General features: G+C 42.0%; 1 protein-coding gene across 4 annotated transcripts in view; it reads left to right on the top strand.

Moving 5' to 3' along the window:
• LOC137383874 (cadherin EGF LAG seven-pass G-type receptor 2-like) overlaps positions 1-24,991 on the top strand; it is a 329,833-nt gene that overhangs the window by 167,822 nt on the left and 137,020 nt on the right. For all 4 annotated transcript variants that reach the window (XM_068057224.1, XM_068057223.1, XM_068057222.1 and 1 more), the window contains exons 4-5: positions 14,384-14,499; positions 17,541-17,629. In XM_068057224.1, coding sequence (XP_067913325.1) covers positions 14,384-14,499; positions 17,541-17,629 — 205 coding nt within the window. The remainder of the gene's footprint in view (positions 1-14,383; positions 14,500-17,540; positions 17,630-24,991) is intronic.

The raw sequence follows: 24,991 nt of genomic DNA, 5'->3' as shown, positions 1-24,991 counted from the left end.
AGTCATGTCTACATGTTGCTTTCAGCTTGAAGCCAGGCATCACTGAGAACAGGCAGTCGCTGCAATAAATTCTTCCTGCAACCTTTCATTCCGCTCGTACTTTCTTTATGCCATGGCACAGGTTCAAGGATTAACAGCAAAGCTGTAGGTCTGATCAGTTCCTCAAAGTGCAAATATTTGATCCGACGGAGGACAAAAGTAGCTCTTCTGGGAGGGATTATCAGCTTTCAACACCAGGCAAACACTGTTGCAGACGAGCTGTCAGGTGGTCTGACTGGAGTTTTTTTGTTGCCAGCAAGATATCCCAGGTGATCATCATCCAAAATTGCTATAAATAAATGTGACTTTCCTGCACACCCATGATTAGAATTTTATTTACTCTTATTTTGCTGTTTGGGAATGGGATCCATCCAGTGAGTTTAACTTGCATAATTTTGGTTACGAATTGTTAAAATCAGATGCAAAACTACATTATCCGAAGAAACAGAAAAGACACATTTGACAATATATTTACCAGTAACTTCTTGCAACACCTTTTCAATATATGAACTTCGGTTAAGTACAATGCTTTTCAGCTGGATCAAGAGGGAAAAAGGTCTTTGAAGAATATAGTCTAAGCCAGACCATAGTCTACTTATCCAAGCCTGATGCTGCAATGCACATTTGGATCATGTAACTGTTTTGCTCAGGGTAACAGTTCAGTCTTCCAATTTAGGTTAACAGCTGATCTAGAAGCAATTTCATTAATTCATTAGTACATCTTTGTGAGGATGTTTCTAAGACTTTTTAATTTAGAAAGTAGGAAAAATAGTTAATCCTCATCTGTCCACATTATTGTTATTCATATTATGGTCCCAGGCCATTTGCAGTCCACCTTCCCTTTTTCTGTGGCCCTCAGTAAACTAACTGCTCTAAGGCATTTGGACTTCCATTCACAGCTGGCCTGTTGTGAGATATTTGCTGAGCTCAGTTTCAGTACTGTCCTCTCCTTCTCTTGCTCTGCACCAAAAGAAGCTGATTAGGAGGCACCGTCAAAGGCTCCAAGCACTACTTCCAGAGGAAACAGCCATTTACTTGTACTTGTACATCTTCCAACTTTGTATACTGTACTGACTGCTCACGATGTGGTCTCCACTACACAGGGGAGACCAAATGTAGTTTGGGTGATTGTTTTGATGATGAACTCTATTCAGTCTGTAAGTGTGGCCCTGAGATTCCAGTTGCTTGCCATTTTAATTCTCCATCACATTCCACTCCTGAACTCTCTGTCCTTGGCCTCATACATTGTTCCAATGAAGCTCAATGGTTAGGCATTATACAGCCTTCTGGTCTCAACATTGAATTCAATAATTTCAGATCATAACCTCTGCTTCCATTTTTTTCAGATAGCAATTGCTGGTAATGGTTCTGCTATTGCCATTTACAGCTCCACTAGGCCGATCTTCTGTTTCTTTTATTGCCCCATTACCACTCTCCTTTGCCTTGCACCATCAACTCCTTTGTCATTTAATCACTCCTGCCTTCCATCCTATCACAGACTTTCCCTTTTATTCTTTTCTTCCCTCACCCTTTCCATGCCCCTATTCTTGCTTAAAACCGATTACGTTGCTAGGTTTTTCCAGTTCATGAGCTGAAATGTTAACGATGTTTCTCCCCTCCACAATGCTGCCTTACCTGCTGAGTATTTCCAGCACTTTTTCTTTGTTTCAGATATCCGCAGTATTTTGCTTTTGCAGGAGACATGGGCCAGAATTTAACTTTGGGCGGGAGGCCCTGCCCACCGGCAAGTCCGCCTCTGCCAGGCCTGTGGAGCCATGCCAGGATTTTTCACTCCCCAGGCTCTTAATTGGCCTTGGGTGGGACTTCCACCTCCTTGAGGCAAGAAGTCCCACCTAATGGAGCTGCTGGCCATTTCTCCCTTCTGGCAGTTCTTAGTCCCAGCAGCGCCACCGGGAGCGCTGGCCACTGCTGGGACGACACCCAGCTTCAGCAGGAAGGGAAAGGATGGCCCCATAAAGAAGGTAAGTGGCCTTGCGAGGCCCCAAAAAATCATCCGGGCCCCGGCGATACAAGGGGGGCGTTGGTTGATGCGGGGTGGGGGAAGTGTTGTGGTTGGGGCTTCGGGGGCGGTCCTCTGTGGGGCACAGGGTGCCCGAACAGGAGGACCTCCCCCCTCACACCCCACCCCAACCCCCACCATACCCCACCCCACAGGAAGGCTGACAGGTTTTACCTGGTGGTGTCTTAGGGTCCTTTGCCACCCACCCGCCACAGGTAAAATATTAATGGTGGTGGGAGGAGGCCCTTAAGCGGCAGTTAATTGGCCACTTAAGGGCCTTGATTGGCCTGGGGTGGGCAGGCCATTTCTCACTGCCGCCCTGTGTAAAATTGCAGCTGAAACGGGAAGGTGTCGGGAATGGCCCCCTAACCACCACCCCGCCCGTTGCGAGTGGTGGGGGGGGCCGTAAAATTCCAGCCATGGTTATCCCATTTTTCATACAACTAGCAATATGGCATCATTAAAATGGAATGATTAATACTAAAGGCTTCCCCCCCCACCCCCCCCACCACTTCCAGTGGAAAGTGTCCCTTTTCAGCCACCATAGTGGCATAATCAAAATCAGGATCTCACTGAGTGATGAGCAGGCCTCATCAGTCCCTGGTGCAGTGTGTGACCTTGAGCAAGACATTGGCTAGAATTGTGGCCTTTACCAAAAAGTTAGAGAGTAACACTAGTCTATGTTGTACTTTGTTCTAATGATTTATCTTCATTAAAGCAGTATTAAGCCCTGATGTAATATACTGTTCCTCTTAATATTCTGTACTTGTCCTTCCCATGTTTCCTCCTGCACTCCACAGTACCCAGTGTGTCGTGGGAATAGAGTTGAATTATAGGATATTAGTAATGACAGTGGCATGATGAGATGCAGGGGGCTCACAATCATTTAAAAAACAGATGCGTGGAAGTATTACTAGCGATTAATAAGATTTTGCATCATAGATATGGCAGTTTTAATAAAAAGAATTGGCAGGGGAAAAGTCACAGATGAATACAAATAAGGACAACGGGAAAAGTATTAAATGATAGTTACGGTATTTGATAAGGGGGAGGTTAGGGGAGTAAAAACTGCTGACAGCATCTGAGCGAGACCAAGGCTTGTAGCAGCATCTGGGGAGTTGAAGACTCCTCTCCAGTTTTTACACTTGATTTTTTTTTTCCATTTAAACCTTGTTACTTGAATACGGCTGGTTCAACTAAGTTATCATTACTACATGGAAGGATACACCTCAGGCTCAAGATTTGAGTGGCAACGAGCATCAAAAAGGATACAGGCTCCAACAACTAACGACCCCTGTTTTTCCCTATCAGTTCATCCCTGCCTTCTGAAGGTACTTGTTCCAGCTGAGGCATAGTTCGTGGACAGTGATGGTCCTCTGTTACCTGATTGAAGAGGTCATTCTTAAAATGTGCAATTCTCAACATTTGAGTGTCACCAAGCTTATCAGACTAGGGATGCATTGCAGTTTAGACCAATCTGGCCTTATCTAATGTCCACATAGATTCCAGCATGGATCATTGGATAGTGATCAGGAGTTAAAACTCATCTTCCTCTCCAGGGGCATTGAGGCCATCCTGCTTAAAATCAGATAATTTAACATAGACTGTCACATGTAATCGTAATGAAATGTGTAATCTGGGTAATTAAATATTTATTTAACAGCAATTAATTTAAGTGAATCCAGTTGGTACAAATAGAGTAAGAGCAAAATACTGCGGATGCTGGAACCCTGAAACGAGAACAGAAAGTGCCGGAAATACTCAGCAGGTCTGTCAGCATCTGTGTAGAGGGAAACACTACACAGATGCTGCCTGACCTGCTATGTATTTCTGGCACTTTCTGTTCTCATCTCATGGCATAAATAGAAAATAGTTGGTGCTTTTTCCATTTCTGTGAGCAAGAAATTTACCTAATCGTGTGTGGGTAACCCCCTCCCAAAGCAACTATTTTGAAATGAATGTAATATGGATTTTTAATTTCAACCAATATCAGTTCTAATAACATAATTGATTCAATCAGCTAATCAGTATGAATAAGGTGCCCTTTATACACTTGTCTCCAAGCCACGTTTCACTATATCAATTTAAATTAGTTAGGCTGAACTTTGAACTTGACCATTTTAAAAATAAAAGTTAAAAGGGAAGCTTCAAATTGGTTTAGCCAAAAAAAATTGTAAATGAACAATAATTGGTGTAGCCATATTCAAGAGAATGAACTATGTGGAGTACAGCCATAGAGACAGAACTGGGATTTGAAATCAAAAAGTTTTCGAGGAGAAATTATACCTTTTAATGAGTTTTAACTGAAAGTATGTTGAAACATTGAAAACTGGTGGCTTATTGGCATGAAGCACTTCAATCTCCCTGCAGTTTCCTCTAGCCCTAGATCTCCAAGATCCCCGTGCTCTTCCACTTCTGGCCTCTTGTGCATCCTTGATTTTTATCACTCCACCAATGGTGGCTGTGCCTTCAGCTGCCTTGGCTCTAAGCTCTGGAATTTCCTCCCAAAACCTCCCTGCCTCTCTCTTTCCTCCTTTGGAAGCGTCTTAAAACCTACCTCTTTGACCAAGCATTTGGTTACCCATCCAAATATCTCTTTATGTGGCTTGGTGTCAAATTTTGTTTGATAATGCTCCTATGAAGCATCTCTGGGCATTTTACTACATTAGAGGTGCTATATAAATGCAATTTGTTGTTGCAGCCAACACAACTCATAAACATTTCATGTCCATTACCTTCATACAAAGGTTTAATTATGCCATTAAGTTCTGGTTGTTTATTAAATTTCATGACTGCTCATTATTTAACTAATATAAGTTTTCGGATTAATTTGAGATTTAATTTGATTTTGCAAATCAAAAATCTTGACCAATGATACAAAGCACAGAAGATAGTACTGAAATTTTTAATATAGATTAATATTGTCACGGGGCAATAGACTTAAATCAAAATCCAGTAATTGTCCATGTAACATCTCTAAAGTGCCCAGCTAATGCCAGCAGGCTTAAGCTTATACCATTCATGCTGTTCCTGAAGATTTTATGCAACATGTAATTTCCTCTCTGCAATTAGTCATTCAATTTAATTTAATTTATTTTGATACTTTTTTTTAGCATTAACTTTAGTATTAGATTTTCAAGAGTTTAGATTCATATACATACTTTGTAGAGCCATTTTGCCTATTGATTTGGTTACTTGGCATAGCTGTGCATATTCTGGGAGCAATGTATTTAAGCGGGGGAATGTGATGATCCCGTCTATTAATCACTTTGATTGGGTTTTGCTGTTGCTGGGTTGCATTCTATCCCAAATGCTCCCACCCCGCCCCCTTTATCAAGGCTGAGTAGCCTTTACCTCCTGTCTTGAGCGCAGCTTGAGACCATGTGTTAGGTGAACTTCCAGCAATCAGCCTCAGATTGCATTGTATTTTCCCAGTTCCATAAGAGACTGCAAACCACTCATAAGGATAGTGATATGACCTGTTGTTATTTCACCACAGGTTTGTTGTGGGGAGTGTGGCTTCCACAAAAGTGGAAGGGTGCAGCTTCTTACAGCTAGCAATGAGAGTTGTGCTAGCTTCTGTGCCATATGGGGTCCTCAGTCCCCAAAGCCAGCAGCAATATTTTATTCTAATCTATTGAACAACTAATTTTTTTTATCAGTCAATCTAACTCTCGTGTGATATTGCTGGTAGTTTTCTTATAGTGTCTACTGTATATCTTGAAGTATATACGCAATATATGGCCTCTCGAGCAACCATGATTTTAAATGCTCTATCATTGTGACAGCGGCTTCAGTTGCTTGGGCCTGAAGCTCAAGGAATTCCCTCCCTACACCTCTCCACATCTCGACCTCTCTTACTTCCTTTATCTTGGTATTTCTTCGAGGACAAAGATTTTGGGAAGGTTGTACTCATCTATTGCAGGCCCGCTGGTGGCTAGTCAGGCCTTTCTGTGACCAGCACATTCTCCCATAGCGGGTGCAAGTGAAGGTGTAGTTGCTGCTGGGGGCAAATAGATCTGTCCTTTGCCCTTTTCTCTTTAGTGCTGGTTCTTCACTCAGTCTCAGGTGTCTGTAGCCCTCCTGATGTAGCATCTTCAGGCATCACGATCTGTGGCCTGCGCTTCCCACTGGCGGTGGTCGATGTGGCACACAGGGAGGGACTTCTTCAGGGATTCCTTGAAATGTTTGCTTGGGGCCTCTCTGTTCCTTTTACCAATGGTCAGCTCTCCATACAACACGATCTTGGGCAGGCGACTGTCGTCGATCCAGACAATGTGACCTGCTCAAGCAGTTGGCCTTGCAGTATGATGGCCTCCATGCTGGTGATCTTGGCTGTTTCCAGGACTTCAATGTTTGTGATGTGGTCCTAAGATGGTCCTTTAAAGCCTACCTTTTTGACCACCCCCCAAACATGCTCTTATGTGGCTCGGTGTCTAATTTAGCTTTATAATGGTCCTGTGAAATGCTGGGGACATGTTATTATGTTAAAGGTGCTATATAAATGTAAGTTGTTATCACTTTCAAAACTTGTATCTGTTGTATTCATTCTCCTTTCATCAGGGAAAGGACATGAATGGCTAATTTCAGAAGCTAATTTTAATTTCATGCAGGGAATATTAAATCCCCTTTTCCTTGGCTCTATGAAGGTCAGCAGCTGCCACCTTCCAAGCTTCTGTCGGTGTCACTATAAAGGTGCGCAGAACTGATGCAGGGACTGCTCTGACTTAATCACCTTCATCATTTAGTAACTTTTTCCAAAACATTAAAGGAGTTTATTTTTAACACAAATGATTATCTTTGTCCATCGCTGGTTACAAATGCCCAGTGAAATTTGACGAGGGGTGGCAATGCCCCTTTAACCAGTTTCCTACATTTTGGGTGTGTAAACCTGCCAGACTTACACATGCAAAGCCCAGAAAATCAAAGTCAGTAGCTGTGGAGAATCAAGAGTGATGAAGCAACATGGGCTGGTGTCTGTCACAACAGAATGTACAAACAAGAATTGTGTGCATATTGACGTGTTATGTGACATTTTGCCTCTTTAATAGCACAAATAATGACTAAAATAAAGTTTGCGGGGATTTACGTGGATAAGACTTTCCCAGTGTATGTTGCGCAAGTCTCAGAATGTTGCCCTTCAGTTAAAGGGCTAATAGTGACATTTTAATATTTTTGCTGATCTCAGCCAGCATTGTGGTCGGGGTGGAATAATTCACCTCACAGCCTCCTGAGTTAGGGAGAGGAAAATCAGCCAAGGGGTCACTCTCCAGATGATGGTCTGTGATGTCTGCCGGAGATGCAGGTTTGTGGACATGTTCAGGTTTTGCTGTGAAGTCTTCAGGGGTGGAATCACCTGCATACAATAAAATCATGGCCAATTGAATAAGGAAATATCCCCCAGCAAAGGAGTTAATACCCTGAGCACATTATGTTTGACTTTTAGAGTGATCACTCCCAACGTAGACCTTTACCTCATGGGAGCACATATAGAAAAATAGCAAGCATCATGGCCAGAATTTTATGTTGGGCGGGAGGCCCCACTCACCGGCCAAAAAGTTGGGAGCAAGCCCACCTCCACCGGGTGTGGGAAGCCACACTGGGGTTTTACGCTCCCCAGGCTCTTAATTGGCTTTGAGCGGGACTTCCACTTCTCTGAGGCAGCCAATCAGCGGGCCAGAAGTGGTGGCCACTGCTGGGACTACACCCAGGCAACAGAAGCAAGAGGGATGATGGCCCCGGAAAGGAGCTAGGTTTTTGGGGTCTTGCTTGGGACAATTGGCCAAGCCCCAGCAAGGCAAGGGGGGTTCAGTTGGTGGTGGGGGGGGGGGGGGGGGGGGGGTGGATTGGTGCTGGTGGGATAGTGTTGTGCAGTGGGGCAGTTGGACCTTGGGGGTGAGGGGGGAATCCTCCTTGGGGCACAGGTGCCTGATCAGGAGGGTGCCCCCCAGCCTGCAATAAGGCTGCCAGGTTTTACTTGGTGGCCTTCTGGGGGCCTGAGCCCCTTGTCAGCCGTTGGTAAAATACCAGTGGCGGTGGGAGGAGGCCCTTAAGTGGCAGTTAATTGGCCAATTAAGGGCTTTGATTGGCCTGGGGCAGGCAGGCTGTTTCTCACTGCCACCGCCCCATATAAAATTGCAGTGGGGGTAGGAGGGGGATGGGAACAGCGCCCCCTGCCTCCCACTCAATTTAATGACCCCCACCGCACCACCAGCCTGCTCCTGTGGGGTCTGTAAAATTCTGGCCCATCTCCATGATTTTCCATCCGTAAAGGAACAAAAAAGTGGTGGGGATTATGTCTGTGATTTCTCAATATGTGCATTAGGAAAATCAGCCCTATTGATTCCAGTTTTAGAAGTGGCATATAAGCAGTGAATGAATCCATTCCAATGTCTTGCATGTGCACTTGCGGAAACGTAGCCTGGATTCCACCTGAGTTTTGTGCGGCTTGTTATAGGGCAGATTTATTTGTTTTTAGAAGATATCCAAGCTCCAACAGATGCTAAACTTGGAATGCGACCGACGTTTAGTGATTTGTATCTGGCTTTCAATTTAATGAGCTACAGAAGTGCGGTTAGCTTGGACTTTAAATCAATCCAGAACTCCCAAATTGAGTCTGATTACTGTAGCCTCAATTTAAAATGTTCACATATACTGTGTCCTGTAAAAGTGATGCAGATTAATGTTGTGGCAGAATTTGAAGAGGACCGAATGTATTTCTAGTTTGTGATGATTAAGTGGAAAGATGGTAGTACTGGAGAATAGAACACTTATCATTTCCCCAGTTTTGAAAACTTAAGTCATTAATTTCTCCAGGGCTTCTCCTGACTGTGTAACTTCTGCAGAAGATCTGCAGGAACCCTAAAGACATGGCATAAATGGGAGTTATGCTGTTTCTTTGGGCTCTCCATTAATCTCCCACTGAAGTTATGACAATCAGAAGAACCTCCAAGGAAATACAGCCTCAAGCTCTCCCATATCAGTTATAGTGTGGTTATACACGGTATAAAGCTATGAACCACATGCTTCCACAGCTGCATTATCCTGTTTGTCTTAATAGACATGACTTATTTATTGATAAGAAAAATCCTTGATTGTTACAAATTATTTGTACAACTAATAGAGACCTGTAAAACATTTGTGGCTGAATTAGTATCTTTATTGCAATAGTACTTCTTTAAATACAGGATTTCTAGTTATCCTTTCACTGCAGACTTTAACAAAATCAAGACTTCTCACTTTGGAAAAAGCTACATAATGCTGTCCATGTGGGGGAAAAAAAGGCCGAAGAATATAAATACAAATTTTGTGTGGCTGAAAAAAAGAGACATGCTGTCAAAGCTTTTTGTCTTGCACTTCTCAGGACAGATGCAAGAATGCCATATTTCAGAGGGATCAACAGTTTATACTGCATGAGAAAAGGGGTGCTGATTGGTTGGCAAGTCAACTTTGGTCGAGGCGTTGCCATGGAGAATGCACCAGAGAACAGCTATCCCCATGCTTTTGTTGAATTCAAAAAAGGCGCAACGCCTGGATATTTTCAGAACAAAATATATAATGTTATATAATGTGATCCCGTGATTGGACAGCACTTGCTGAATAATCCCGAGTCTGCTAAGAATTACACTAACAACCAATTTAAGAATATCAGCCGGGCTCGCAATGTGGCTCACTTTACACTGCTAGAAGCTACATATATTCGTATGCAGGGACCTGTCCTCTGCAAGCAAAAGGAACATATCCAGGCATTGTGAATGTCGCTGCTGAACTTGTAGGAATAGAGTTGGCACAGCAACAAGAGTGTGAAGGAACACTGGAATCTCAAACCATCCTTCATGGTCTCTACGATGCTGGTTCAGATGTCCCATCTGAAATTTAATCTACACCTATCAGCCTGACTGCCCCATGAAGTTAACTCCTTGAGAACTAGAGGCTTGATCTGAAATTCCAAAGCCTATATCTGTATTAAGTTAGCTGGTTTTAGCCAAGGCAGTTGTTGGGGTACTGCAATTGCCTCAGAGACACTGAGCCAGGGAAGAAAAAAAATCAGATCAGCCAAGTTCTTTTTCTTTCTCTCTCTCTCTCTCTCTCTCTCTCTCTCTCTCTCTCTCTCCATCTATCTATCTATCTCTCTCTCATTTTTCTCTCTCTCTCTCTCTGTCATTGTTAGGTGAGTTAAGAATCAGGTATGGTTGCAATGGCCTCCATGATTAAACAGCTTGCTAACATTCTAGGTTCAGAGATGAAAAATCAGCACTGTGCTGATTGTGCACAACATTCATGCCAAAAGAGATTCATCATCTTCTGGAATATGAAGTGGGAGCAGATGGAGGGGAGGTGGGTGAGGTAACTACTTCATCTCGTACAAATGATGACAAATGCTGCTGTGGCTAAAAACCAGCCCTTCAGGATTTAGCCAGAACAGAATCAGGAAATGGTGACCCTCTTATCAGCAGCAGGGCTTCTGAAAATCTTGCCGAATTATAGAGAGTGACACAAACACAAATTATACTCCAATTACATGACGTCACTGTATGCGTAGGGCAGGAGGAGATGGTATCTGTTCTGCAGATGGATATTTTATAAAATAGCCATCAGTGAAAGAGGGAAAAAGTGCGTGCCTCACACATTTCATGAGGTTTATTTACTCAACATCTGAGTCTAAAATATTTGTACAATGTTTAAAATATGTCAACCTTCATAATAAATGAAATTTAAAAATTCTCAGTTTTCAGTGTCCTGAACAAGCGAGATGCAATTTATAAGAATTCTGAAGTATAGGAAGCTGCCTTTCCTGTATTCCTGATACTCAGGACAATTAACCATTAATTTGCCAGTACAAACCATGAAACCTCTGATTCTTTTCACACATGTGTACAAGTTAGATTAACAATGTCACTTTCAGGTACTATTGTCTCCTCTTGTCTGGAAAAGAACAGTATAGTTGAAAGACAAATTCCAGACTCATGCATGGTAACTCGATGTTATAAAAGCCATGGCTGGGGAAGTGAGTTAATTATTTTTTAAAATGTGGATTTTTTTTTTTATCATAATGGAGAAGCTTGACATTCCACAAATATTATGTTAGTCTTTCAGATCCAGAAAGGTTTTTCAGCAGTAATTATGAACTCAGTATACCATTAAAATCCTAATTACACCTCATTCAACAAAGTGTAACTTTTTCGAAGGATTTCACAGAGAGGCTAATAACTAAAGGGTAAGTTCTCATCAGTTCAGTGATTTTCTAATTGGTTTAGTTTAGTTTAGTTTAGAGATACAGCACTGAAACAGGCCCTTCGGCCCACCGAGTCTGTGCCGACCATCAACCACCCATTTATACTAATCCTACACTAATTCCATATTCCTACCACATCCCCACCTGTCCCTATATTTTCCCTACCACTTACCTATACTAGGGGCAATTGCTAATGGCCAATTTACCTATCAACCTGCAAGTCTTTGGCATGTGGGTGGAAACCGGAGCACCCGGAGGAAACCCACGCAGACACAGGGAGAACTTGCAAACTCCACACAGGCAGTACCCGGAATTGAACCCGGGTCGCTGGAGCTGTGAGGCTGCGGTGCTAACCACTGCGCCGCTAACCACTGTGCCACCCTGTTGTAGTCTGTGGGTGCTTCAACAGCGCACCCAGTCGAGAAGCGTAGAATCACTGACAGCAGTTTCTAGATTTCCGCATTTGTGCATCTGTGGACTCCAGAAGCTGTTGTCTGTTTCAGAGGATTAATGATGACAAACGCAGACAGTTTCGCCATCCTTACTACTGAAGAATCCAGGCTCTTGTCTCAGACGTTTGACTTTTCTTTTTCAGTTTTAAACTCTCCCTGGGCATTGACTGATGTTAGACTATGGTTCCATGGCTGGCGATACTGCTTCAGTATCAAATACAAATGGCCAGTCTTCATATGTGAGACTAGACAGTAATGGCCTGCAAGTTCTTTTACCATAATAGTATCACGCCGAAGCCTGATCCTATGTCCATCTGATGTCCATAAATGATCACTTTATAAAAGGGGTCATGGGTTGGAATAAGTGAGAACCCAAGCTAATTTCCAGTCTACTGCCAACCCATGATGCCACTGCAATTGTAGAGTTCTTACAAAAATCAGCTGAGATCAGGTTCGGAATTGGCCTTCGTCTGTAATGAGAGATAAAATGCTGGATTTTGTTAAGGAAACAGGGGTCCCTGCTTCTGCAATTTTTCATGCCGCTGGTGCGATCCTCCAGTCTTTGGCCATCAAAGTTGAAGGTGGCGGGATCCCCATCCCTTTAAAGACTTAATAGGGATGGAGATCCTGCCCCCAAGAGCTGCCTGCCAGTCACAGGGCCGGCAGTTCAACATTATCGGCAGCGCCACTGGGAGCGGTGGCCACTGTCGATACTACAGAGGCCTTGGACCTGGGCCCAGCTTTGGAACCCGGAACCTGAGGTAGGTGAGGCGGGGTCAGTTGGGAAGACCCCAGCAAGGGGGGTGAGGGGGTGGGTGTTTGTTCTAGGGGGAGGGCCTCCTGGGGTTACAGTTGTTCCTGGCGGGGAGGGTCCTCCATGGGCCGCGAATTGTCCCCAAAGGACGGATCATTCCCAAGCCCACAAGGAGGTGCCCCGCTTTCCAAGGCGTCCTCCCTGCACAGCAGATGCCCCCACCCCGCTAATAAGATTCCAGCGGTGGCAGGGAGAGGCCCTCCTCAATAGGCCACTTAAGGGCCTCAATTGGACTCTGGACAGGAAGGCTGACGGCCTATCTTGCCCCTGGGAAGATCGGGTCCGGCAATCCCAGCATTGGGTTCCGTGGCGGCCGCTGCCTCTCGGATTCTCTGGCCACCCCTGCCACACAACCTGACTTAGGGCTGAGAACAAAATCCAGCTCCAAGATTTAACCTGTTATCCCATGCAAAGACGAGACAGTCCAAAAGGTGCTACTTTATTTATTTTATTTTATTGGATTCAGTGGTGTTGCACAAAGGAAGAAAGCTCCTGCAAAAGCCAGCTCAATTTTGGAATTTATTGACTTGCTGAATTGAACTGATGTGCTTTTAATAGTCTGGTCTGTGTTATAGTATTGTAGTGGAGATCAGGGGTTGGAACTAACATCATGAATAGCGGGTGACACATTTTAGAGCTGTTTTCTTTGATTGCTGAGGGTAGATTGATGCAACTACAAATTCAACAAACCTTCAATGCTTCTGCAATTGTTCTTTAAACAATGACCCTGGGGTTTTTCTCCTGTTAAATATTTGATATGATGTATCATTCCCATTCTCTGTGCCTCTAAATGTGCATTGCTTGTGTGGACTGCAATATTATACACCTTCAAGGACACTCTACCTTCAAAGACAGAAATAGCGAATGTGAACAAGTTAACAACATAGTAGTAAACAAGCCACTGTGTGTCTGAGGCAGTATTTGTTTAGGAAACGACAATGACTCCATTTTACATGTCATTTATTTCCAGCAATGCAATATTTAAACAGTTTAAGTAATTTAATGTTCACGTTCTTCATGAAAGTTGCACATTCAAAATGAAAACATGATTAAATGCAGCATTATTCGGAAGGCGCAGTGGTTAGCACCGCAGCCTCACAGCTCCAGCGACCCGGGTTCAATTCTGGGTACTGCCTGTGTGGAGTTTGCAAGTTCTCCCTGTGTCTGCGTGGGTTTTCTCCGGGTGCTCCGGTTTCCTCCCACAAGCCAAAAGACTTGCAGGTTGGTAGGTAAATTGGCCATTATAAATTGCCACTAGTATAGGTAGATGGTAGGGAAATGTAGGGACAGGTGGGGATGTGGTAGGAATGTAGGATTAGTATAAATGGGTGGTTGATGGTCGGCACAGACTCGGTGGGCCGAAGGGCCTGTTTCAGTGCTGTATCTCTAAACTAAAAGCATGCTGGATTTGCCATCTGCTGTCATGTTGCATTTTGCCATTCTGTAGATGGTTGTTCCACTGCCCACTCACTTAATGAAAGGGAAGTGCTTCTTTAACAGAAAATTACCAATGTACCCTTTTTTTGCCATATTTTCACAGGAAAGTATATGCAAAGTAACTAGTTTTAAAAATCATCTCACCCTGAATTAATAATAAAAGGGCTCACTTAATCATCAGGTGGATGCACTATCTACTTCACAACAGTGCTAGGCAGTTCAAAAAAAGATGACACCACAGAGAGCCTATTGGAGATGATATACAGTGCAGTAAAATTTCAAACCAAACTCGGTGAATAAACAATCTAATATTGCAATATCTAGAGAAACATTCTGCTTTGTACTTTCCAAATGACTTCTGGAATAAAAATGTCATTATTTTGCAGGTTTGCTACCAAGGAGAAGAATGGCTTGCTATTGTATAATGGGCGCTTTAATGAAAAGCATGACTTTATTGCCTTGGAGATTATTAATGAACAGATCCAGTTAACATTCTCTGCAGGTAATTTATTATTAAATGTCTTGGCGTGACTCAGGATTTGTGGCACTGTGATTTGATTGAAGAGCTGGTGAACACCCTTTCGTTAAGATATTTGAGGGTCACTCTAAATAACTATGCTATTAAAGGTGATGAGCTTTTCCTTATAGAAAAGCTCCGAAAGGTTTCTTTCAAATGATGCATGAAACTATTTGTAAATCTGTGCCTTCAGGTGGGACCATGGCTTTTATTGCTGGATTTTTAGCCCTGATCACTTGCTTCAGTGTTCCCTGTTTAATAACAAATATTTCACTCCAGGTTTTCCAATCCCATGCCCCGCTATGTACAAAATAATACCTGCATCTGAGGTATCATCCTTGCTAAGGAACTTCTATGGTTTTGACACAGACTTCTCCATGGATATGACTAATGTTGATTCAACATAAGGTGCCAGAAGGGAGACCCTGACCAGATTCCCTTATCGTTCTTTTGCATGTGGAGTGAGCTGAATGAAGCTTGTCCTGTAGGAGAGCCCTGAAGTCAGTTGAGACTCATTTAGCATCCTAATGCCCTGGTATAAATATTAAAATTGCATATTAACTAGCATCCATTTAGATGACAATCACTGTTTGCCATAATTTATTCTGTTTCTGTCTCCGCTGAGCCTGCCCTTTTATACTGCTGGGCAAATTCAATGATAGTAGAAGGCCGAGTATTTGCAAGATTTATGCCCTACATGTCATTAACAGAACTGCAGATTTTGTGAATTTCATGCTTGTGCAAAAGGTGCCAAGTCACAATTCCAGACCTGGCTGGGACCATCCTTGATGCCAGTGAGGGATGTGTACAGGCCAACAATGCTGAAAATGGCCACTGTTTTGATTAGCTGCCAGTGGTACTCTGTAGTTAAAAGCACCATGTGAAACATCTTTTCAAAAGGTGTCTTGGAGAATTCGGCAGCACCAGCAGAAGTATATTTAGTTTATAAGTTGCCTTCAGTAGTGTTTGTTGGAAGTAACTTCATAACGTGAGTAAGGTACGACCACTATAAATAGACTGGACAATACACGGACATTATTCTGGCAGCTATTCAAATACAAACATTAACTTGTTTGTTTTTTTCTGATGAACATATTGGGTGTTTGCCCACTAATGCCCTAGGACATATAAATTAGAGGCTCACAGTGTATAAACCCTTTATGAATCCATCCCATGTTTTACATCCTGCTGTGAGACAGGAACTCTTGTAGATTCTTGCTGTACTTGAATTGCTGTTCCTGCTGGCTGATCACAGAATGGCATTGCCAGTGACTACAGTGAAATCTGTGGTTGAGACTATTACGCATTCCTGCTGAAAGAAAATACACTGCGCAATCAGCACTGATGGAGAAAAGGAAAAAAAGGCCAGAAAAAATAAATGGAGGAATAAAACTTAACTACAAAAATGTGTAGATTGCATATTGGGTTTCTACTTTAGCATTTTGTTTGAAGCTCTATGTATCTCAGTTCAGTGAATGTTCCTGACATGTTACAAAACTTCCTGCTGATTGTGATATTCCAGTTCCCAGCACAATGCACCCTGGTCAGTTAGACTTTAGAAACAAACAAACTTTCTGTGGCATTTTACGGGATAAAATAAGCATCAGTTGGGAAAAATATATTCAGATTTATCATCGATAACTGAAAATATAATATTCTTGCTGTCTACTGATTACGGTTGAATAGCATAGTATGCGGGGTAATGTATATCAGTCAGAAACATATAAGATTCTGAGGGGTTTTGACAGGGTGGATGTGGAAAGGATGTTTCCTCTTGTGGGAGAATCTAGAACTAGGGGTCACTGTTTAAAAATAAGGGGTTGCCCATTCAAGACAGTGATGAGGAGAATTTTTTTCTCTTAGAGGGTTGTGAATCTTTGGAACTCTCTTCCTCAAGAGAGAGTCCAGAAGCAGAGTCTTTGAATATTTTTAAGGAAGAGGTAGATAGATTCTTGATAAGCAAGGGGGCGAAAAGTTATCAGGGGTAGGTGGGAATGTGGAGTTGAGGTTACAATCAGATCAGGCATGATCTTGTTGAATGGCGGAGCAGGCTCGAGGGGCCGAGTGGCCTTCTGCTCCTAATTCGTATGTTAGATCTAACAGGCTCCAGCTGTCGTGTTGTAGTTTTCAGCTTCCCCATTGAATCCCACAGAAAGTTGAAATAAAAACAGAATGCTGGAAATTCTCAACAGGTCAGGCAGCATTTGTGGAGAGAGAAACAGAGTTAACATTTCAGGTCAATGACCTTTCGTCGGAACTTGTGAACTTGGTTTCTCTCTCCACAGATGCTGCCTGACCTGAGTAGTTTCCAGCATTTTCTGTTTTTATTTCAGATTTCCAGCAGCTGCAGCATTTTGCTTGTTTTTCCACAGAAGGCTCCCCACCCCAATGCTTTAGTGATTAACAGTGCCTCCTGGCATATTACTAACAATCATAGCAGAAGGTCAGGTGTCCAATCCCATGTTTCTGAGTTAGCTGATCTCCATCAAAGCAGCAGTGGGGCACTACAATTGGCTTCAGGCATCTCTCTACCTACTAAAAAGCAATTACAGGGCAACATTGGTGGATTAATAACAGGAACTGGAGAAACTATTAAAATTGTCAAAACACATATAAGTCCCCATTTTGACTTAGCAGGTCTGGGCTGGAAGAGAGCCGGGAAATTGGACAGGTTCTTATTCCATGATATCTGCATATCTGCTGGGCGCGTATGTCTGTAGATGCTGACTGAAGGTAGAATCAGGCTCCGTTGAGATGAATATGGTGATTAAATAGCATGTCAGCTGTCAAATCTGTGGAACCAGACAACAGCAAGAAAAGCAAAAGAGGTTTGGGGGGGGGAAAAAATCGCAGGAAATATTACTAAAGAAAAGTCAAAGCAAGAACTCTAAAAATGGCGAACACACCAAATGAGATCAGCTATGATCTCGCTGAATGGCAGAACAGGCTTGATAGGCTGAATCGTCTACTCCTGTTCGTACAACTAGAAGCAGCTCATTAAATTTAGCATTTTTGTTTCAAAACAGGCGAGTCAACAACTCTGGTAACTCCCTTCATCCCAGGAGGCGTGAGTGATGGACAGTGGCACACCGTCCAACTGCAGTATTACAACAAGGTTAGGAACACATCATTCAGTTACGGAACACAAAGATTGCAGTGTCTGTGATTCTTTGCATTCTCTTATTCAGTAGTTATGGAGCAATATTCAGTAAAATTTATTCATCATGGATTTGCAACATCGCACTAGTTGTAAGTTGTTCTTATTCACTGTGTTGTGGGTTAAGGTACCTTTCCTGGTCTTTCACTGTTTCGTACATTTGCATTACATAGATCACAATGTTGGGCTCAAGCTATTTATGTATTTGCTTTAGTAGGATGCAGGAGCCATCAGCTGTCACTGGGTTTGGCGAATCTGGCAAGTTTACTTTGTAGTTGGATTGGATACTTGATGTCTGCTCAATATGTTAAGCATTGATGACCCAGACTTCTTTCTACCTCATCCGTAAATGTATCATTGTAGCCATTCCAAAATATCCTTTGTGTGAATATTCCTCCTGATTGATAGGTAGAGGTGCTGTTCCATCTGCTAATGATTTGTTTCTGTCATGGATTTTTGATGCATCCCATCAACTGTGGTTGTAATCCCTTCAGTGACATTGTTTGTCTTTGTATTATGTTGTATTGAAGATACTTGGTCAAGTATTTTGCTTAGCAAGTTTTCCTTTGCTGTATTGATTATTTGAATTAATTTCAAATATCTTTTCACATTCTACATAATTGGTCAATGTGTGAGATTTCTCTGCTTCTGTTGGGTTGTATTTGACAGTGCTACACTGTTGATTTCCTATGTTGGCTGTGGCCTGTTATTTGATTAGTGTTACTTGCTGCTGTTTTGGTGCAGCCTGCTTTATTACATTATTCCTGAGGGAAGTGTCTATTTATTGCTCTTCTTTTCTCAAATGGTCTCTTTTGGCCTGAATATCAGGAGCTGGAAACTCTCAAGCACAGTGTATATTGGTTATTGAACTGGGTTTGTTGGATGTAACTTATGGTATGATTCACCCATGAATGAACTGCATCAATAACTGATTTCAAAGATCTGCAGGAGACAGTTCATCATTACGAAGGTCCTCCTTTCCTTGATAAATGCATTCTTTGGTTTCAGTATATGGCCTTATTGACTGCTATTCAAGAGACTTCATATGTCACTGCGGATTGTCACATCACTTTGAACTACTTTTTAAATAATAATAAAACAAACCTTTTGAGTGCCCATTCCATGTGGTTCTTCACTACAGGTGGGCTTGATTCTTTATAGCCTGGACTTTGCAGTTTTAATGATGGCGAAACTGTCATATTCGCCATCATTTCTCTGTGAAACTGACAGCAACATTTGACATCTGCACATGCACTGTTAAATGAGGAAATCCAGAAGTGGCTGTCAGTGATACCCTGATCCTCCACAGGCTGTGCCTTTTAAATCCCTGCAGATAGAAATCACCGAAATGACGTGAACGTCCACTTTTTACACTATTATTTACGCTGCAAAAGCTCTTGAAAAAGTTGCGCCTTGTTGAATGAAGTATAACTGGTTTGCTGTTTGTGAGAATTCTTCTGTGTGATTGGCTGCTTAGCCTGCTTGATGACATTACTGTTTCTAGTGGCCAGAGATCGCCTATAGCTGGTGCCAGAATGAAATTTACATCAGGAAAGGTCAAATCCACGCCACAGTGATCGCTAGATCTTTGTGGGCAGCTTCCTTTGAGGTCGGCAGTGAGCACTGTTGCTTTAACGTTGACCGTGAAATCCGGGTCTGAGAAAAGGGATTGGAGATGAGAGTATTGGCTTGCATTGATTGATTGCTGTACACTGTTCTCAGAAATTCGCTCTTTTCACTGATAGTGAAAAAAATGGTGTGCGTGTGTGTGTATAGAGGCTTTCACTCACATTAACTCATTGACACTGGCAAAAAATGAAAATATTCTCCAATGTGTTTGTAAAAATGCTTCCTTTTATATGAGTATTGTACTTTGGGTGTGTTTTCCTAATTTGCTGAAGGAAAACTTCCTGCTGGTCTTTCTGATAATTTTATGTGGGCCATGAGCAGGCCAAACCATCAGCATACAGATAGCGTCTGTCAGCTGGAGATTTCCTTCACAGCCTGCAACAGGCATTGAATTACCCAATGGGGGTCCAATTTAAAAAGTTCCTCATCAGTTCAGCATTTTAAATTTTGCTGCAATCAATGAAACTATGAAATATCCTGAAGTAATCAAGAAGTGAACATGGGAGGCTGCAAAATTTATTACTCATGTATGTGAAAATGCATGGTTTGGATGCATGTATACACATACGTACACATATGCATACGCCCAAACACACACACATATATGGGACATGTTCTGTTATAAGCATGCGATCCTCACCTGTATGCGCTACATCCTGTGAATACTTTACATCCAAATGTAATAAGAGGGAAATATGCCCCTTGATACTGATTGGATTATGAATACGAATATTTCAGAGAAAAATACAGAACAATTTTGAGAAATTGGAAACACTCTGTCTTCATTGATGGAACGCTTTCAGGCTCCTCAGAGGATTACAAACAACATATTAGCATGGTTCACTGCGCCTGATAGCAAAAGCCTATCTAAGTGGGAAATATTTGACTTTGAACATCCTTCCATTTGGCATATGATTTCTGGGAGACTACACAGCAGAAAGCAGCCCCACAAACAAGCAAAAGTATTCATTTGGAAAAGTTGAATCCCAGTGAAAATGATGCAGAGTGATGCCTTGTCAGTGATTAATAAAGCCATGTGTGAGAGGAGGCTAGCTCGCAGAAGTTGAAGTTTGATAAAAACAGACATCTGACAATGTTTGTAATATTAGTTGACAGCTGTGAATGCAGCATTGGCAAAGCTAATGGCGTTCTGCATTCAAAGCACGATTGTTAACAGTGCTGCCCTCACAGACTTTCTATAATTAAGCCTGCTTGAACTACAAGACCTTCTTAATTATTTGTTGGCTGTAAAAATAAGTGGTTTTGCCAATTGACAGGAAAGTTGTTTTGAAATAACTTGTAATATTGCATCCTCAGATTTTGTTGAGTGAATACGGCAGGTAATGTTCTTAATAATTCAATTCCCATAAGCTGATCGTAATAAATGTAAATTCCTTGGATTAAAATTGCTTCTGTATGTAATAGGATTTGCATGTTCTTGTACTGGTGACTGCCTCACATATCAGAAATGGACTGCCATTTGTTTTCCTGTGTGCTTTCTGACTTGGTTCCTGACGTTCAGAAGTGATGCTGGATGACATAGGAGTGCTGAGCACTAAGTCCTTGTTTCCCTCATCCCAGTGCTGAGTTTTAAAACAAGTTAATTCTTGGTATCAATGACAAGTCCAACATTTATTGTCCATCCCTAGTTGCCCTGAGAAATTGGTAGCGATGTTTCCTCTAACTTTTTTGTTTGGAATGCACGGACGATTTGTTTGAGTGCGTGGCCCCTTTAAAATTTTAGCGCAGCCACGCACATGGTAATTTAAAGGGGCCAGCTTGTGCGTGGCCTTCACAGGGCTTTTGGGGTGCTACGCAGCTTAGAGGAAACATTGGTCGTGAGTCGTCTTCTTGGACTGCTGCATCCCATGTTTGAAGTTATTTTGATCCAACTGATTGGGTAGTTAGGCCACTTCAGAGGACGCCTAAGAATCAACCACGTTGGTGTGGTATTGGTATACCTATAGGCCAGACTGGGTAAGGGCAGTAAGTTTCCTTCCCAAATGGACATTGGTGAACCAGTTGGGTTTTTCAGATTATTCCATAGCTTCATTATCACTTTTATAGATACCAGCTTTTTGTTTCCAGATTTTTAAACATGGCATTCAAATTCTCAAACTACCAGGGTGGGATTTGACCTTGCATTCTCTGAATTATTAGTCTGTGTTTCTGGAGTACTAGTCCAGCAGCATAATCCCCACACTGCATACCAGTTTAAAAGTCATCCATTGAAGCAAAAATGAGGTCTGGGGTGTTAACTCCTGACCTCATTTAAATGCTATTGGCTGACTTCCACCTGTCTCGGGCAGAAAGACGACAGGACATAATGCAAATTCACATCACTTCTGCTCTTGCCAACCTCAAGGACACTTTATAAAAAATGTAAACTTTCCTTTTTGGACCTCTCTTCGCCCAATCCAGTCCTGGGTTGGGTAAGCCTAGCAGGAAACTCACTCCCGTTTCTTGCTCAGGGCTATTGGTAAAAATTGCAGGCGATTCCAACGACATCATCAGAACTCAACATGCTTGTGCTAAATAAGGACCCTGCTGACTTTGAGTCATGCCCATGCTGCCTGCAGTGAAAATTCTGCCAGTTCAGCTCCCAGCAACTCCTGGGTTCATCTGGGATATTTACTGGCCACACGCCTGTCTTCTGTTGGGTGAGTAGCATTAAAATAACATTCAAAGTCATTCTTTCTTGCTATCTCATCTTCCATTTCATGATGTGTAAAAGGAATCTCTAGTATTATCAAAACATTTTAATCTTATCCTCAGTAATTTGCCACTCAAAAGAATTGGTGGGTGGAAATTCATGAGGAATGCAAGCCTTAAGGCCGAACATAGGAAACTCGGTGCCTGATGTACAAATTTCTAAAATTACTCCATATTAATACGGGAACAAGGTAAGATTAATTCGCCCACGAAGCTCACATTGTCATTCAGTTTTTGAGCCTAATGAGACCATTTTACCTCTTGGGTAAGCACAATACTCACATCATTCTATTCTTTTTTGCTTTACTATGTTAGAGTGCCCAGCAATAATTGCTTGCGATAAAATCTGTAAGAAATAATTCCATCCAACATCTTAAAAGTTTGACTTCAATAAACAATAGATAACCTTTTGTAACATCTGTCAAATTTTGATTATAGCCTTATAAGGGACAAGATTTGTTTCCTTAACACACTATGCCACATCGAGGACGATCTCGTGACACTTGCCTATCAGCGCACAATGCATCTGCTTTTACCAATTCTGAAATTGAGGTGTCTTAAATATAAACCTGCGTCTTTAATTAAAATATTCCTATTACTGTCATGTCATAGATACTGTGTTATAGCAGGATTTATAAAATCAGTTTTCTTCATCTGCTGAACTTTTTAACTTGCATTTGCTCAACAACTTGCCCTTTTTTGGAATGTACCTGTTGTAGGCTAAATAAGTGAACTGTTGCTGCTGAACTTTCCCTTTCGCAGGCCCTGGGCATGCATGGTATGTGAATTTGAATCCTTTCGCATGCTGCTGAAGGATTGTATTTCCTTTTTCCTGTTGTGCTGGGACATGGTGGATGATTTCATATTTTACAGGCCTGGACTTGCTTGGCATATAATAGAAAATCATTTTCTCTGACAGTTCCTATGCATTTGTGTTTCCACAGAATGTGTGTGTGGAATTTTGAAAGTGACCTGATCAAACATATTAGCTATTTAACATTTATTCATTCTTGGAATTTAAATGAAATGCTTCTCAAAACTCCCAGCACTCGTCATCACAAGTTTGAACCCTGACTATGACTGATAGTTCTCGAGGGGGAGACTGAACTCCGAAGTTCACAGCAATGGAATAATTTAGGTCTAAGTGCAGTTTTGTCCCATAGCAATACACCTGTTATCCACATGACGTCAGGAACCCAGAGGAGAAGGGTGGGACCAGGACATCGCTTAAAAAGGCTCAGCAAGAGGCAGAAGTTGCAAAAAAAAAGAGTGCCCTTGTATTGTTTTCATATTATAGTACCTTTCTTAAAATGTGTGATTAATTGGAGTGATGGGCACTTTTTTTACTTACTAAAAGCTTGGCGTCTAGGTGGTTGAAGACATAGCCGTGAATTGTAGATCGATTTGGAGGAGAGACAGTGGCGTAGTGGTACTGTCACTGGACTGCTAATTCAAAGGCTAATGCCCTGGGGACATGGATTCAAATCCCACCACGGCAGCTGGTAGAATTTGAATTCAATTACTTAATAAAAATCTGAAATTGAAAGCTAGTTTCAGTAATTGTGGCATGAAACTATCATTGATCGTTGTAAAAACCCATCTGGTTCACAAATGTCCTTTAGGGAAGGAAAATTCTTACCTGAGCCACGTGTAAATTTGCATAGGGCAAATAAGATTAGAGAAATGAATGCGTGGCTCAAAGAACGGTGTGGTAGATGTGGGTTCTGGTTCTTGGGGCACTGGCACTACCACTGGGGAAAGTGGGGCTGTACCATTGGGAGGGTCTACACCTGAACTGTACTCGGACCAGTGTTCTAGCGAGTCGCATAACTGCGGAAGTAGAGAGGGTTTTAAACTAAATAGTGGGGCAAGGGATCAAATTTGGAAAGATGGAAAGAGTAGAGACAAGGCAAGAGAGACAGCTATTAATATGGGAAATGATAAACAGACTCTGACAGGCAGAGACAGAGAGTACAAATCTAAGAGTATATCAGCAGATCAGGCTAAAGGTTACAAAAATATTAACAGGACAAAACTAAAGGCTCTGTATCTGAATCTACATAGCATTCGAAACAAAACAGATGAACTGATGGCACAAATAAAAATAAATAAGTACGATCTGATAGCCATTACAGAGACATGGCTGCAAGATGACTTAGATTGGGACCTGAATATTGAAGGGTACATAACATTTAGAAAGGACAGATAACTAGGAAAAGGTAGAGGGGTGGTTCTGTTAATTAATGACGGTTTGAGCACAATAACCTAATGTTACGACCGACCGCTCCAGTCAAAGCCCCCAATCAAAATATACGATTCTGATTGTGAAGGGAGAAACGCACTGTTAATTCAATCCTGTCCCTGCACAGATCACCGAATATACCATTTTAAACTTTCCAAATTAAAGAAAGACCCAGCATAATTATACCATCTATTAACCCCTGAATGAGGTTAACCAAACCAGGTGTCTTTAAATCAACAAATTAACTGTTTAATTAGAGAAACAAAATTCTTAAATACTACTAAGACATAAACAACATTTAAAATAGAAAAAATTAGAGTCCTTGCAAATTTACAGTCCAAGGTTGCTTGAAGTCCTCACAGGCGTCCGATGGGGAAAAAAGGTTCTTCCACAGTAGAACAGTCCGTAGTCTAATTCCAGCAGTAAGTGATGCTTTCCTTCTCCAGCGATGGATTTCAACTATTAACAACTTGCAAACACTTTCAATAGAATCAATCTGACTTTAGAGTTTTTGAGGGATAAAAGATTGCCACACTCGAGTTTCCCTTCCTTCAGTTTAAATTATCAGAGATCTCTGAATTGGCTTGACTTTTTTAGAAATTTGAGAGATAAGAAATAAACAGACTAAATTCTCTTCCTTCAGTTTAAATGGCTGAGAGCTCTTCTTTCAGGTGCTAACATCAGCTGGCTATCTGTGTTTTGACAGACTGTCAACTAAAAAGCCAGTTCAAAAAATA

The sequence above is a fragment of the Heterodontus francisci genome, chromosome 25 (assembly GCF_036365525.1).
Source record: "Heterodontus francisci isolate sHetFra1 chromosome 25, sHetFra1.hap1, whole genome shotgun sequence".
NCBI lineage: Eukaryota > Metazoa > Chordata > Chondrichthyes > Heterodontiformes > Heterodontidae > Heterodontus > Heterodontus francisci.
Note: the sequence above shows the minus strand (reverse complement) of the source record. Positions and strands in the feature narration are given on the sequence as shown.